The sequence below is a fragment of the Mesoplodon mirus genome (genome assembly GCF_964341445.2).
Source record: "Mesoplodon mirus genome assembly, chromosome: 3".
In the NCBI taxonomy this organism is placed as follows: domain Eukaryota; kingdom Metazoa; phylum Chordata; class Mammalia; order Artiodactyla; family Ziphiidae; genus Mesoplodon; species Mesoplodon mirus.
The window spans coordinates 101,438,384-101,455,057 of NC_138978.1; the positions used below are offsets into that span (position 1 = coordinate 101,438,384).

The 16,674-nt window shown below is 36.1% G+C and overlaps 1 protein-coding gene across 1 annotated transcript in view; it reads right to left on the reverse strand.

Annotated features, from left to right (window-relative positions):
- The window catches only part of VAV3 (vav guanine nucleotide exchange factor 3), a 404,602-nt gene that overhangs the window by 21,804 nt on the left and 366,124 nt on the right, over nt 1-16,674 (reverse strand). Inside the window, exons 23-25 of the mRNA XM_082613120.1 lie at nt 7,517-7,633; nt 6,866-6,953; nt 748-877 (exon numbers count right to left, since the gene is read on the reverse strand). Coding sequence (XP_082469246.1) covers nt 748-877; nt 6,866-6,953; nt 7,517-7,633 — 335 coding nt within the window. The remainder of the gene's footprint in view (nt 1-747; nt 878-6,865; nt 6,954-7,516; nt 7,634-16,674) is intronic.

Consider the following 16,674-nt stretch of genomic DNA (forward strand, 5'->3'; position numbering starts at 1 on the left):
ATTGTATTCCTTTCTCTTCTAAAAAAGTTTTATGAAATTAAAATAAGGGGGTGAAATCACACTTTATTCATAGCATTTTTTCATCATAGTGTTGTCTTTACATGCTATATCTATTAACAGGAAGATTATATGACATTAAACGGTGACGAGAAAAAAGTTTTTGACTTGAACTCACACTCAAACTATAACATGCTTTCGGTTTGTGTGCTAATCTTTTGTGATTATTTGTGGCACAGTGCTCATTCTGAAAAGAAGTGGCTAATGTTTACTTTTAAATATTGGCATCAGAGGACACATGCTTTTAGCTATTTCAAAGTTCCGAAAGTAATCATTGAAATAGAATCTATAAGAAGATTTGCAGTACAAGGTTAGATGGGAGAACTGTGCACCAGCCTTGCTTAAATACTGTTAATCAAACAGGATTATGACCATAAACATGTATCAGTTAAAAAGTGTTTGGCTAATATAAAAGTCAGTGAAAAGTACAAAACTTACATATTAACATACCCTATATTTCTGATGGATTTAACACACACATGATTTTTAATTTGGCATGAAGAACTAAATCTAGGCATGTTCATAAACCTGTTGGTCCATCTGATTCTGCTTTGCTCCAGAAAAATTCCTTGTTAAATGCATCAGCATATTAATTGGTTCTACTCCAAAATCTGGAATGAAGATGTTTAATGTTATCATGCCTTCGATCCTTAAGTGACAGCAAATTGTATTCTAAATTACAATACTCACAGCTGTTGCCTGCTCTATTACCCCTCTGTCCAGTTGAATGTTCTGGCTCCTTGTATGGAAACTGCAGAGTTGTATCCAAGGTTCTGAATCCTTCTTTAAGAGAGTGATGCTTGTAGTACTCCACAAGTTCCTTTAGGAAAAAAGAATCAAACACATGAACTCCTTGACACGTAATTATATACAATAGAGGGATGATCAATTTAATGCTAAATTTTCCATAAGCCTATCTTAGTGTGAGTAAATGATCATCTCTCCCTGCTGCCTGGAGGTGCATGACACCTAACTAGTAATTGTCGTTGCTACCTGGGCCATTTATAATGTGAGTTACCCCTGTTAGTCTTCACTCAGTTGTAGTAAGTAAAGAGAAACCATACTAAACCTCAGTTTCAGAGCAGTAATTATTGTTCTTATTTATGAAATACCTCCCTTTATTTTTGTTTAGAAAGGCAACAGCTGTTTTATGAATATATAGCAATTTCTAGCTTCCTGCATTTTCTTTCAACATAAGCAGAAAAACAAACTCAGTCCTAAATGTACTTTTCCATGGTAAGCCAAAGTTGTTAAACCACAAATGCTACTTACTTGACATTGTTTCTGGCTTATGAGGAAGTGTTAGTGCCCTTCTCATAGCTGTCATCTGGTACTTACTAGAAGTCAATAATGTAGTTCTTTCCAATTTTCTCTTATACCTCATTTGCCCCAAATGCATCCAAGCCTAATATAATAACCACCCACCATCTTTCATGCTAAAATTTCAGGAAATTTCTTTCGAGATGTTGGTTTCATAGGTTCTGCACAAATCTGAATCCCTCTACTTTAAACAGAAATTGAAAAATGGTTAATTCATAATGGAAAAATGCATACTATCATTAGATGAGTACTATAGACATGTTTCTTAGAAAAACCTGAAATGAAAATAAAAGCATAATCACTTTTAACCTAATTATTCAGTGCTTCTACTACAGCACTATTGTTTAAAACAAACAGTATAAAAGCAACTCATTTCTTTAAAAAACCACACTGTCATCGATTCAGTATCTCCATTCAATGGGTATGTTCAAATCAGTTGGGCCAAAACAAATCAGTCGGGCCAAAAATCACCCGAAAGAAGAGAAAGAGGATTATCAATGATTTATTTATTATTATTATTATTATTTTTGTGGTACGCAGGCCTCTCACTGTTGTGGCCTCTCCCGTTGTGGAGCACAGGCTCCGGACACGCAGGCTCAGTGGCCATGGCTCACGGGCCCAGCCGCTCCGTGGCACGTGGGATCCTCCCAGACTGGGGCACGAACCCGCGTCCCCTGCATCGGCAGGCGGACTCCCAACCACTGCGCCACCAGGGAAGCCCTATTTATTATTTTTGACCAAACTCGGGTGAGTTGTGGAATGCATCGTGCGGGGAGTTCCAGGGGTCACAGAGATTTTGAAGATAAGGTTCCTAGGTGTCCTCACCCTTGAAGGAAAGTGAAGGATTATGGGAGTTCAAAGGCAAGAAAGAGAGCTTCCTTTTCTGAGTCCAGTGGGGAGGATAAGGGAAGAGTTCATGATGGAGGTAGCTTGGCTTAAATTGAAGAACAGGTAAAATTTCAAAAGCCAGGAAGGAGGGGAGGGAAGGATTATTTTAAGTAGAGCAGTCAGGCTGGGAACAGACACAAACACAATAAAGACCACGTTCATAAACTAAAAAGAGCCTGGTTTGGCTAAAGTACTGGATAAGGCAAATGGAGATTCTTCACCTTTCCCATCTGGGGATAATAAACCATTTCACAGGCTATAGCAAAGAATGTATAAAGTGTCTGGTACGTGTGAATAATCATGAGAGTTACCATGATCCCATGTGCCAGGCCTTTTATATAGTTTCTTACAATCTTCAAACAAGAAACAAGAGATGGGCCTTTTCCCCCTGATGCTCAAGGCTCAGTAAGATTAATCAGCTTTGGGCAAGGTTGTATAACTGGTGTCTGGCTCCAAAGTTTGTGCTCTCAACTACATCATATTATTAGCAAATAGTACCTGGCAAATGTAAATATGCAAAAAGTGAAGCAAAGGGAAGGAGCATTTTCTAAGTATCTATGGTATTCCAGGAATTGTTCTCTTAGACCCAAGATGCTAGGGTTTGACACTTAAAATTTTTTTTTTCTTCCATCCTTTCTTCCTTGCTTGGGCCCAGATTATGGGTGCCCTTGATGAAGCAAAGGAATGTGGAACCTGACCAATGTAAAAAAAAAAAAAAAAAGTTAAAATATCAGAAGGTTATATCCTCAAAATGACTTCACTGATCAGAATATGGCATTTATATTATGGTGATTTTAGCATGGTTTGCAAAGGCAAGGTCTGGAATTAAATTCTAATTAGAGACCAATATTATCATTTAATTTCTTTAAATGCAAAATTTTGTAAGGTCTCTGGAAGAACAGTACACTAATTATCATGTGCATCAGCAACACTATATATATATATATATATATATATATATATATATAACAGTTCTCTTAGTCTTCTCATTTAAACTGAATGAAATGTGTTTTCTTTAGCAAAAATGTGAAAATAAACCTGAGAGTAATTATAAGCCAATAACTTTGAACTTCAGTGTAATTTTGTTATAAGTAATATGAATTTTACGCATGATATCATGAATTAGTATGAATTAGGTTTATGTGAAGTTGGCTAGAAACTACAGAATTATCATACTGAAAAGGACTTGGTCATCATTTAATACCTACCCACCTCCAAATTTTATGGAAGAAAAAAATGACTTTTCCAAGGCCTAGGGTCATGGGGCTTGGTAAGCTGTAAAACACTTTTTTATCCCTTCACTAAGCATGGAAGATATTTTAGTTCCATTTTTACAGTCTTATGAGGGTAAATCTTCCTACATTTTTCTAACTGGGCAGAATTTAATAGTGCCATGGTGGATCTCTTCCAACTTATGCCTTTCAGTATTTTAGTCTAATCCACCTCTGCTTTAGCAATCATTGACCTTCAAGTACTACAAGTAAATAAGAAGACTCTAAACAAAAGAAATTGCTAAGCTTTCCTTATCTCACACTGACACAGTGGTGTCAACAATTCAGGTCTCTGAAAAATAATGAGTGAGAGCCAGTCATTCCAATTACCAAGGAAACAGGCAGTGGAGATGATTTATAAACAGCATTTGGACATGAACTGTCTGGCATACATGAAAATTAGAACAAAATTAATGCCTTGTAATCTGGATGCAGAAATTCATTTAGAATTTGGATTTAATGACTAAGAAAAACAAAGATTTTGATTAACCAAGCCATTGAAACCAGAGGGAAAAGGTTAGGTCATAACCACCTGAGGCCAATCTTCTTTTCAAGAAACTGGCTAATTTAAAACAAATTCTGGATTTCGTTTTCATTTTACATCCTTTCCAAATTAAATTTAATTCCAGGCCCTAATGAGTGTCATTAGGTAGATGAATATAACTTTAGCAGCCATGATGGGGAGATACTGAACTAAAGAAACAATGCATAGACTGTTATGTACTTATAATGGGAACTGTGTTATTTGAGACCAACACGATAAATGTAACCTCATTGAGGTTGCATTATGCAGGTTCAGAGAAGCCCCTATGTTCCCAAGGTGCCTATGAACCCTCTCTCTCCTTCCAGAGGGGCTAGTTACTGAGATAGGAGCCATCCTTTCTGATCAGGTATCCATGTGGCATTTCCCAGTGGAGGGTCAAAGGACAGCACTATTGTGAGGTTCTCGGTACACAGAGATTTACTAATTTGAAAGCTGTTTTGAACAGTTGAGTCCTTTTTGAATTGTGCAAAAACACAGTAACTTCACATAGTGAGGACTCAATATAAATTTGTTCAACAAATGAACAGAAACAAAGAGGAGGAGGTAGGTCCAGACAACTTCAACGGTCTCTTCAGCAACGTTTACAGTGATTTTGTAACATCTGACAGAAGTATTCATCTAAGGTTGAGATTTTTCAGCTCCTTGTCCGTCATATCCTTTGGCTGAAGTTTTTTTTTTTTTCCTTGTAGTTTTGCAGTTAATTCCTAATCCCCTCCCTTTAACCCTCTGCACTATGTACTTCCTTACAAAAGATCCCCAGATATGGAGGAAAAAACAAGCATGTGTCTCTTGCAGTGGCATTTCTGATGTTTTACAAATAGCATATAAGGGGAGCTTATTTTAGCTCTGTGACAACTACTTTTAATTCCCTTTCCAGAACATCATTGCAGAAACTTTTACTGCTCTCTGGTCCAAATTATTTGAATTCTGGGTCTTTATTGCTTATACTATAACAGCTTTACATGCAGATAGGAACTTGAGGATCTGTGTCCACTAATCCAGGTCATGCAGTATTTACTGGCTTTTCACATCTAACCTTAGAGGATGAGGAACTTTCTTGAGCTGAATCCAGGTGATGAAGAGCTGAATTGATTGGCCCTCTCCAGTGACTATTCCTTTCATCCTCTTTGCTTATCTCCTGTGATGGAAGTCCCTTTTGTTGCTTTCAAAGTCATCAAGGCTGGTAGTCAGCTTTGGCCCTACAGCATTTTTTTTTTTTTAAGTCTCATATTAACTATAATACCACGGAGCAGCCTCATTACCAACCACCCTAATTTCTTCAGGTGAGAGTCAAGCTGGTTTATCTTGCAGCGATGTGGAGACTCCCTGTTCACACTTTTATCATGTCTCAGCTGGGGCTGTTACTCATTATTTGTGCATCCACTTGCCACCCTGCTAGGTTTTCCTTTAAGGAAGAACCTGCTCAGGTCCAGTTTTCTCTGTGCACAGCCTGCTTGTTCCAGCAGAACATAACTCACTGCCAGCAGAGAGGATACCTGGATCTTGGTTGCCAACTTGACAGGGTTTACATTTTCCAGGACACAGTCTTGTTACCCATCCTTAGCTTTTGAATTGGGAATGTGATATTTATGTCCAGAGAGGTTGTCTTACTTTTCTTTCAACTCAAGATGCTTCAATTTCTTTAAAACGCTGATTCTTGTCTTGAAGCAGTTCTAAATTTTTAGATAAGGCTTTCAAGCTGGCTTATTTTGTAAGGCTCTCTTACACTGTTTTACTTTAATGTTAACATCTGCAAAGTGCTTTGAGATGTTTTCTGGAATGATGCAGTGTGTATCATTTGACTGATGGTGCAATCAATGAGTGGTCCTTCCCAATGTTACTCAAAGTATTTAGCAGAGTGCTGCAAATGCATCTTATGTCCTATCTCCAAATTCTTCATTATCTCAAGAAACTCTTGCAAACTTGAGAAACAGACTTCAGATCATTTTTCATGAAATAAGAACTTTCTTCTTTACTGTCAATGCACAAGCATTGACAGTAAATGCACATGTGCACAAGCAATGCACATGTAATGACATACTGATGTATGTATTGTTGATATGACATAAACATACTATTCTTATATGTTAAGTTACACTTTTAAAAATCATCAGAATTAATAATCTTTATTTATTTGAAGCAACTTGGTAACAACATACTGTTCAATTTAAATGTAAAATTCCTATGAAATATCACTGTCATGTGGTAAAAATGCCACCTTGTTAATGTTTAATTGTCCAAGGTAATGAAGGAGAACTGTAGTACAGATCACCTAAAATAGCAGAAAATACAAAAAGGTTTTCCATTTGACAGTATGTTTTGCATGAAATGAACCTAAATGTGAGCGGTATTTTACCAATTACAACTTTTTAATGTTATAATTTAAAATATCTTCCTCTGCCTGAATGAAAAGATAGAGGCAGAGGAAGAAAGAGAAGCATGTTAAAACTCTGCTGTGTGTCATTCAAACAAGGTAAAACACAAGTAACTGAAAGTTGATTGTTTTGAATGTGTCTGTGGCTCTAAGAATCTTCTAGTGTGGACTCTGAAATATTATCTTAAATTTGTAAATTTAGTTTACAATGAAAAATATGTCTAGGGCAATATAAAACTTAACTAGAATTCTTACAATTAAAATTTTCAGGATTCTGCTGCAAAATTATGGTATGATTCTCTTTAAACAATGTTTCAGTGAGCAAATACTCCAAGAAACTAGAATTAAACTGACCTTTCTAATAAGAGAAAAATAAGGACCACAGATTGAAAAGAACTAATCAATGCTTACCATTAAGCTTTTAAACTTTCTATTTTCTGCAATGTGAAAAAAGCCATCTCTTGTTAAAATCTTGATGTGCTTTGCTTCATTATTGTACCTGTGGGCAATGGATAACTTATGAATATAAATGTGTTTTTAATCAGTAGAAATCAATAATTACCAGAGGGCATGCCCCAATAACATTATAGGAGTTAATTCTGAAGACAAAATATATACCTATGCCAATACATTGGTGACAGCTAATTAATAAAATATATTCACTAGATTGGTTGAAGATACAACCAATATTTGAAGTGAGACGGGGGGGTTGGGTTAGATTTGATCAATCATTATGCCCAATTTATTTATAAGATCAATTTGGGAATATGGAAAAACAAAATAAAATCTAGTAATTTATAATTCTTAGGATTTACTAGAAACATACACATATCAAGTACAATGTTATGAAAGAAATGTAGTATGCCAATTAGCAGCCTATAACACAATACCATTTTTTCTAACAGATATTTTCAAGTATTAATGAACTGTCTGGAGAGATGATACATTATTTCTGCAGCAATTAGAACCTTGGTTTTCAGCTTCAGTGTTATATATGTCAGATGATCTATGCAATTATGAAAACAGGAAAGCTATTTCTGTAAAAGTACTTGTCCCACTTACTTAATGCTAATTGCATATTCTCCTGACTCTTTGGTCCTGTGCCTCACAAGGTAAGTACTATTTACCCTGTTAATAAGTTCAGTCTCTGCCTGCAATCTTTCCATTGCTCCAGCATACCTGTAAGAAACAAAGATGCAGAAAATTTGGGTAATGTACCTGGAAGAGAACAGAGGCTAAAAATATGTATCTGTTAGGATTTTAACTTAGTGGCAGATCTGAACTGTTTTTACTTCTGTTCTAATTATAGTACTTCAAAAAAATAATGCAGAAAAAAGTCCTTTAGATACGTCCAAACACAAATGCTCTACAACAGTGAAGTGAATATTGACTAACATACACTAAATATTTATCAAATAAATAAAATTTTTTTTTTGGACAAAGAAAAGAATTAATAGGTATCGGGTTAGAGAGAGAGTTGTGGGGAATTTAGGAACAAGAAAGAAAAAGACTTGTAGGGAAGGGTTGCCCTGCCTAAGACACACACAGATGTACATACATGTATACACACATACACGCACTCCTCCAAAATTTCGCCTTTTCTAGGTAAAACAGTATGAAACAAAATTTCCTTTGAGAATTGTTGTAAGAAAATTCAGAAACAATTTAAATTATTTTTAAATAATTATTTTTTGGATATAAGATTAATTCTTGTAGTTCACAATTTTGATAACCAGTTTTCTTAAGAAACTGGTAGTAATGAATACAATTTTTTAAAGGTGGATATTTTCGGGCCTCCCTGGTGGCGCAGTGGTTGAGAGTCCGCCTGCCGATGCAGGGGATACGGGTTCGTGCCCCGGTCTGGGAGGATCCCATATGCCGCGGAGCGGCTGGGCCCGTGAGCCATGGCCGCTGGGCCTGCGCATCCGGAGCCTGTGCTCCGCAACGGGAGAGGCCACAACAGTGAGAGGCCCGCATACCACAAAAAAAAAAAAAAGAAAAAAATAAAGGTGGATATTTTCAAAACCAGAATTCAATTCTTTCTAAACTATACTGGTCTTAAGCATACCCAGATCCCATAACAATAATAATAAAAGGCCCAAATTCAACGTTAAAATATTCTTTAATGACCCTTCGCATCAAATACAGGTTTAGCATTTATTGACAAAATATATCAGAGATTATGGGTAATAAAAGTTAAAGGAAAAACTTTTATGTTGAGATCAGCTATCTTTCAAATCAATATTCTAGAAAAGTTTCTGATTCACATATAGACTCATGTAACCCAGTGTAAATACCCACATCTAATCTATGCTAAATATTGGGTTGGCCAAAACGTTTGTTCGGTTAGTGAATACGTTCAATAAAATTCCTTGTGAAAATGAAAAATGTTTTATTTTTATTTAAAACCGAATGAACTTTTTGGCCAATCCAATATTTAAAATACACATGGTAGGCATTTGACAAGTTTGTAAAGGGAGGAGGACATGTGAGGTTTCCACCAAGTACAGAAGAAAAGCTAAGGGCATTTTATTTATTTATTTATTTATTTAATTTATTTTGTTGTTGTTGTTGAGTTTTCTTTTCTTTTTTTTTTTAAATTTTATTAGTTTCTGCTTTATAACAAAGTGAATCAGTCATACATATACATCTGTTCCCACATCCCCTCCCTCATGCATCTCCCTCCCTCCCACCCTCCCCATCCCCCCCTCCAGGCAGTCACAAAGCACCGAGCCGATCTCCCTGTGCTCTGCGGCTGCCCCCCACTATCTATCTACCTTACGTTTAGTAGTGTATATATGTCCATGCCTCTCTTTCGCTTTGTCACAGCTTACCCTTCCCCCTCCCCATATCCTCAAGTCCATTCTCAAGTAGGTCTGTGTCTTTATTCCCGTTTTACCCCTAGGTTCTTCATGACCTTTTTTTTTTTTTTTTTAAATTCCGTATATATGTGTTAGCATACGGTATTTGTCTTTCTCTTTCTGACTTACTTCACTCTGTATGACAGACTCTAGGTCTATCCACCTCATTACAAATAGCTCAGTTTCGTTTCTTTTTATGGCTGAGTAATATTCCATTGTATATATGTGCCACATCTTCTTTATCCATTCATCCAATGATGGACACTTAGGTTGTTTCCAGCTCTGGGCTATTGTGAATAGAGCTGCAATGAACATTTTGGTACATGTCTCTTTTTGAATTATGGTTTTCTCAGGGTATATGCCTAGTAGTGGGATTGCTGGGTCGTATGGTAGTTCTATTTTTAGTTTTTTAAGGAACCTCCATACTGTTCTCCATAGTGGCTGTACCAATTCACATTCCCACCAGCAGTGCAAGAGTGTTCCCTTTTCTCCACACCCTCTCCAGCATTTATTGTTTCTAGATTTCTTGATCATGGCCATTCTGACTGGTGTGAGATGATATCTCATTGTAGTTTTGATTTGCATTTCTCTAATGATTAATGATGTTGAGCATTCTTTCATGTGTTTGTTGGCAGTCTGTATATCTTCTTTGGAGAAATGCCTATTTAAGTCTTCTGCCCATTTTTGGATTGGGTTGTTTGTTTTTTTGCTATTGAGCTTCATGAGCTGTTTATAAATTTTGGAGATTAATCCTTTGTCAGTTGCTTCATTTGCAAATATTTTCTCGCATTCTGAGGGTTGTCTTTTGGTCTTGTTTATAGTTTCCTTTGCTGTGTAAAAGCTTTTAAGTTTCATTAGGTCCCATGTGTTTATTTTTGTCTTTATTTCCATTTCTCTAGGAGGTGGGTCAAAAAGGATCTTGCTGTGATTTATGTCATAGAGTGTTCTGCCTATGTTTTCCTCTAAGAGTTTGATAGTTTCTGGCTTTACATTTAGGTCTTTAATCCATTTTGAGCTTATTTTTGTGTATGGTGTTAGGGAGTGATCTAATCTCATACTTTTACATGTCCCTGTCCAGTTTTCCCAGCACCACTTATTGATAGAGGCTGTCCTTTCTCCACTGTACATTCCTGCCTCCTTTATCAAAGATAAGTTGGCCATATGTGCGTGGGTTTATCTCTGGGCTTTCTATCCTGATCCACTGATCTATCTTTCTGTTTTTATGCCAGTACCACACTGTCTTAATTACTGTAGCTTTGTAGTATAGTCTGAAGTCAGGGAGCCTGATTCCTCCAGCTCCGTTTTTCGTTCTCAAGATTGCTTTGGCTATTCGGGGTCTTTTGTTTTTCCAAACAAATTTTGAAATTTTTTGTTCTAGTTCTGTGAAAAATGCCAGTGGTAGTTTGATAGGGATTGCATTGAATCTGTAGATTGCTTTGGGTAGTAGAGTCATTTTCACAATATTGATTCTTTCAATCCAGGAGCATGGTATATCTCTCCATCTATTTGTATCATCTTTAATTTCTTTCATCAGTGTCTTATAATTTTCTGCATACAGGTCTTTTGTCTCCTTAGGTAGGTTTATTCCTAGATATTTTATTCTTTTTGTTGCGATGGTAAATGGGAGTGTTTTCTCGATTTCATTTAAGGGCATTTTATATAGATGGTACCTTGGGTTAAAGTTAGGATAACCACTGACTCATTACTACCTAGTATAATCTGACTCACATCTTCCTCTTCAATCTTATCTCTAACAAACCCCTTCTTTACTAGTCTCCAGGCTTCTTTCAGGTTCAAGAATTCTTAGAGTTTTGCATAGACTATATTCCTGTGTTGGAAAACTCTCACCCTCTGTCAACCCACATTCCTTCTCATCCTTCAGGTTTAGAGAGTCTTTTCTGACCATTCCAGCTAAAGAACACTGTCCTGTATCTGGCACTCTCCATTCCATTATTCTTATTACAGTATCCCTAATTTCCTTCATGGCATTTATGGCAATTAGCATATAGCATAAGAATTTTTATCAGAGTAACACATGAACATAATTTTTAAAAGTCAAGTCGTACTATAAAACTATAGTGAAAAAGCAGCACTACCCCATCTTATCAGATTCTACCCCAAGTCCCATTTCAAGTATTTCACCTATTTTTCCTTGTTATTTTTAAATATCTACTTGAATATTTCTAAATAACATGATTAAACTACAATTTATCAATTTTATTTTTAATTTTAATTTTATTGGAGTATAGTTGATTTACAATATTGTGTTAGTTTTAGGTGTACAAGCAAAATTATTCAGTTAAACATAAACATATATTCATTCTTTTTTGGATTCATTTCTCTGATAGGTTATCACAGAATATGGAGTAGAGTTCCCTGTCCTATACAGTATGTCCTTGTTGGTTATCTATCTTATATATAGTAGTGTGTGGATGTTCATCTCAAGTTCCTGATTTATCCCTCCCCACAACGTTTCCCCTTTGGTAACTGTAGTTAGTTTTCAATATCCCAAAGTCCGTTTCTGTTTTGTAAATAAGTTTATTTGTATCATTTTTTAAAATTAGATTCCACATACAAGTGATATCATATGATATTTGTCTTTATCTGACTTACTTCACTTAGTATGACAATCTCTAGGTCCATGAATGTTGCTGCAAATGGCATTATTTCATTTTTTTTTATGGCTGAGTAATATTTTCCATTGTCTGTATGTACCACATCTTCTTTACCCATTCCTCTGTCCCTAGACATTTAGGTTGCTTCCATGTCTTGGCTATTGTAGATAGTGCTGCAATGAACATTAGGGAAGCATGTATCCTTTCAAACCATGTTTTCTCTGGATATGTGCCCAGGAATGGGATTGCTGGATCATATGGTAGTTCTATTTTTAGCTTTTTAAGGAACCTCCATACTGTTTTCCATAGTGGTAGAGCCAATTTACATTCCACCAATAGTGTAGGAGGGCTCCCATTTCTCCACACCCCCTCCAGCATTTATTGTTTGTGGACTTTTTGATGATGGCCATTCTGACCAGTGTGAGGTGATACCCCATTGGAGTTTTGATTAGCATTTCTCTGATAATTAGTGATGTTGAGCATCTTTTCATATGTCTTTTGGCCAACTGTATGTCTTCTTTGGAGAAATGTTTATTTAGGTCTTCTGCCCATTTTTCAACTGGGATTTTTTTTTTTTGTTTTTTGTTTTTGACATAGAGCTGCTTGAGCTGTTTGCATATTTTGGAGATTAATCCCTTGTCAGTCACTTTGTTTGCAAATATTTTCTCCCATTCTGTGGGTTGTCTTTTTGATTTTTTTTAATGGTTTCCTTTCCTGTGCAGAAGCTTTTAAGTTTAATTAGGTCCCACTTGTTTATTTTTGCTTTTATTTTCATTACTCTAGGAGGTGAATCCAAAAAGATATTGCTGAGATTTATGTCAGTGTTCTGCCTATGTTTTTCTCTAAGAGTTTTATAATGTCTGGCCTTACATTTAGGTCGCTGATCCATTTTGAGTTTATTTTTGTGTATGGTGTTAGAGAATGTTCTAATTTCATTCTTTTACATGTAGCTGTCCAGTTTTCCCAGCATCACTTACTGAAGAGACTGTCTTATCTCCATTGTACATTCTTCCCTTCATTGTCATAGATTAAAAAAAATTTTTTTTCTAAATTTTTTGGTTGCACTGCACAGCATGTGGGATCTTAGTTCCCTGACCAGGGATCAAACCTGTGCCCCTTGCAGTGAAAGCATGGAGTCTTACCCACTGGACTGCCAGGGAAATTCCTCCTTTGTCATAGATTAATTGACCATAGGTCTGTGGGTTTATTTCTGGGCTTTCAATCCTGTTCCATTGATCTATATTTCTGTTTATGTGCCACTACCATACTGTTTTGATGATTGTAGATTTGTAGTATAGTCTGAAGTTGGGGAGTCTGATTCCTCCAGCTCCGTTTTTCTTTCTCAGGATTGCTTTGGCTATTTGGGGCCTTTTGTGTTCCCATACAAATTGTAAAATTTTTCGTTCTAATTCTGTGAAAAACGCCATTGGTAATTTGATAGAGATTGCATTGAATCTGCAGATTGCCTTGGGTAGTACAGTCATTTTGACAATATTGATTCTTCCCATCCAAGAACATGGTATATGTTTCCATCTGTTTGTGTCATCTATGATTTTTTTCATCAGCATCATGGTTTTTGAAGTACAGGTCTTTTGACTCCTTAGGTAGGTTTATTCCTGGGTATTTTATTATTTTTCATGTGATGGCAAATGGGATTGTTTCTTTAATTTCTCTTTCTGATCTTTGGTTGTTAGTATATAGAGATGCAAGAGATTTCTGTGTATTAACTTTGTACCCTGAAACTATTTTTCAAACCATGTTTTTCTCCAGATCTACTCCCAGGAGTGGGAGTGTTGAATCATATGGTAGCTCTATTTTTAGTTCTTTAAGGAACCTCCATACTATTCTCTATAGTGGCTGTACCAATTTACATTCCCACCAACAGTGTAGGAGGGTTCCCTTTTCTCCACACCCTCTCCAGCATTTATTGTTTGTAGACTTTTCGATGTTGGCCATAATGACTGGTGTGAGGTGATATATTATTGTAGTTTTGATTTGCATTTCTCTAATAATTAGTGATGTTGAGCATCTTTTCATGTACCTCTTGGCCATATTTATCTCTTCTTTGAAGAAATGTCTATTTAGGTCCCACTTTCTGGAGAGCTTTTATCATAAATGGGTGTTGAATTTTGTCAAAAGCTTTTCCTGCATCTATTGAGATGATCATATGGTTTTTATTCTTCAATTTGTTGATGTGGTGCATCACACTGATTGATTTGCAAATACTGAAAATTCCTTGCATCCCTGGGATAAATCTCACTTGATTACAGTGTATGATCACATTTAATATATTGTTGGTTTCAGATTGCTAGTATTTTGTTGAGGATTTTTGGGTCTATGTTCATCAGTGATATTGGCCTGTAATTTTCTTTTTTGGTGGTATCGTTATCTGATTTTGGTATTGGGGTGATGCTGGCCTCATAGAATGTGTTTGGGAGTGTTCCATTCTCTGTGACTTTCTGGAAGAGTGTGAGAAGTATAGGTGTCAACTCTTCTCTAAATGTTTCATAGAATTTGCCTGTGCAGCAATCTTGTTCTGGACTTTTGTTTGCTGGGAGTCTTTTAATCAGTTTCAATTTCAGTACTTGTGATTGGTCTGTTCATGTTCTCTATTTCTTCCTGGTTCAGTCTTGGGAGATTGTACCTTTCTGAGAATTTGTCCATTTCTTCTAGGTTGTCCATGTTATTGGCATATAGTTGCTTGTAGTACTCTCTTATGATCCTTTGTATTTCTGTGGTGTCAGTTGTAACTTCTTTTTCATTTCTAATTGTATTGATTTGAGCCCTCTCCCTCTTTTTCTTGATGAGTCTGGCTAAAGTTTTGTCAATTTTGTTTATCTTTTCAAAGAACCAGCTTACAGTTTCATTGATCTTTTCTATTTTCTTCATCTCTATTTCATTTATTTCTGCTCTGATCTTTATGATTTATTTCATTCTACTAACTTTGGGTTTTGTTTGTTCTTCTCTCTCTAGTTGCTCTAGGTGTAAGCTTAGGGTGTTTGAGATTTTTCTTGTTTCCTGAGGTAAGACTGTATTGCTATAAACTTCCCTCTTGGAACTGCTTTTGCTGTGTCCCATAGGTTTTGGATCATCGTGCTTTCACTTTCATCTCCCTCTAGGTATCTTTTGATTTCCTCTTTGATTGATCCATTGGTTGTTTAGTAGCATACTGTTTAGCTTCCATGTGTTTGTGGTTTTTTAGTTTTTTTCCTTGTAGTTGATTTCTAATCTCATAGTGTTGAGGTTGGAAAAGATGCTTGATGTGATTTCAATTTTCTTAAATTTCCTGAGGCTCGCTTTGTGGCCCAGCAGGTGATCAATCTTGGAGAATGTTCCATGTGCACTTGAGAAGAATGTGTATTCTGCTGCTTTTGGATGGAATGCTCTGTAAATATCAATTAAGTCCACCTGGTCTATTATGTCATTTAATGCCTGTGTTTCCTTATTGATTTTCTGTCTGGATGATCTGTTCATTGATGAAAGCGGGGTATTAAAGTCCCCCACTATTACTGTGTTATTGTCAGTTCCTCCTTTTATGGCTGTTAGAGGTGCTTCTATGTTGGGTGCATGTATATTTAAAATTGTTATATCTTCTTCTTGGATTGATCCCTTGATCATTATGTAGTGCCCTTCTCTGTTTCTTGTAATAGTCTTTATTTTAAAGTCTATTTTGTCTGACGTGGGTATTGTTACTCCAGCTTTCATTTCCATTCGCATGGAATAGATTTTTTTACATACCCTTACTGTGAGTCAGTATGTGTCCCTAGATCTGTAGCATTGCTACTGCATCTTTCTTTTTGTTTTCATTTGCATGGAATATTTTTTTCCATCTTCTCACTTCAGTCTGTATGTGTCCCTAGATCAGAAGTGGGTCTCTTGTAGACACCATATATATAGGTCTTGTTTTTGTATCCATTCAGCTAGTCTGTGTCTTTTGACTGTTGCATTTAATCTGTTTATGTTTAAGATAATTATCAATATGTATGTTCTTATTGCCATTTTGGTAATTGTTTTGGATTTGTTTTTGTTGGTGTTTTTTCTTCCCTTCCTCTTTTGTTCTCTTATGATTTGATGACCAAATTTAGTGTTGTGTTTGGATTCCTTTTTTGTGTGTGTGTATCTATTGTAGATTTTTGGTTTTCAGCTACCATGAGGTTTTGATATAGCAGTCTATATATACACAAAATTGTTTTAAGTTTTTGGTCTTTTAATTTCAAATGCATTTTCAGTATCCTGCATTTGTGCTCTTCTCCACTCACAATTGCTGGTTTTGATATCATATTTGTGTAGAAATGATTTCCTACCTTTACGTTTACCTTACTGATGAGATTTTACATTTGTAATTTTCTTGATTGTAGTTGTGGCCTCTTCTGCCTAGAGAAGTTCCTTTGGCATTTGTTGCAAAGCTGGTCTGGTAGTGCTGAGTTCTCTTGGCTTTTGCTTGTATGTAAAACTTTTGATTTCTCTATCAAATCTGAATGAAAGCCTTGCTGGGTAGAATATTCCTGGTTGTGGGTTCTTCCCTTTCATCACTTTAAATATATCATGAAACTCCCTTCTGGCCTGCAGAGTTTCTGCTGAAAAATCAGCTGATAACCATATGGGAGTTCCCTTGTATGTTATTTGTTGCTCTTCCCTAGTTGCTGTTAATATTTTTTTCTCTATCTTTAATTTTCATCAATTTGATTACTATGTGGCTTGGTGTGTTCCTCCTTGGGTTTATCCTGCCTGGGACTCTTTGTGC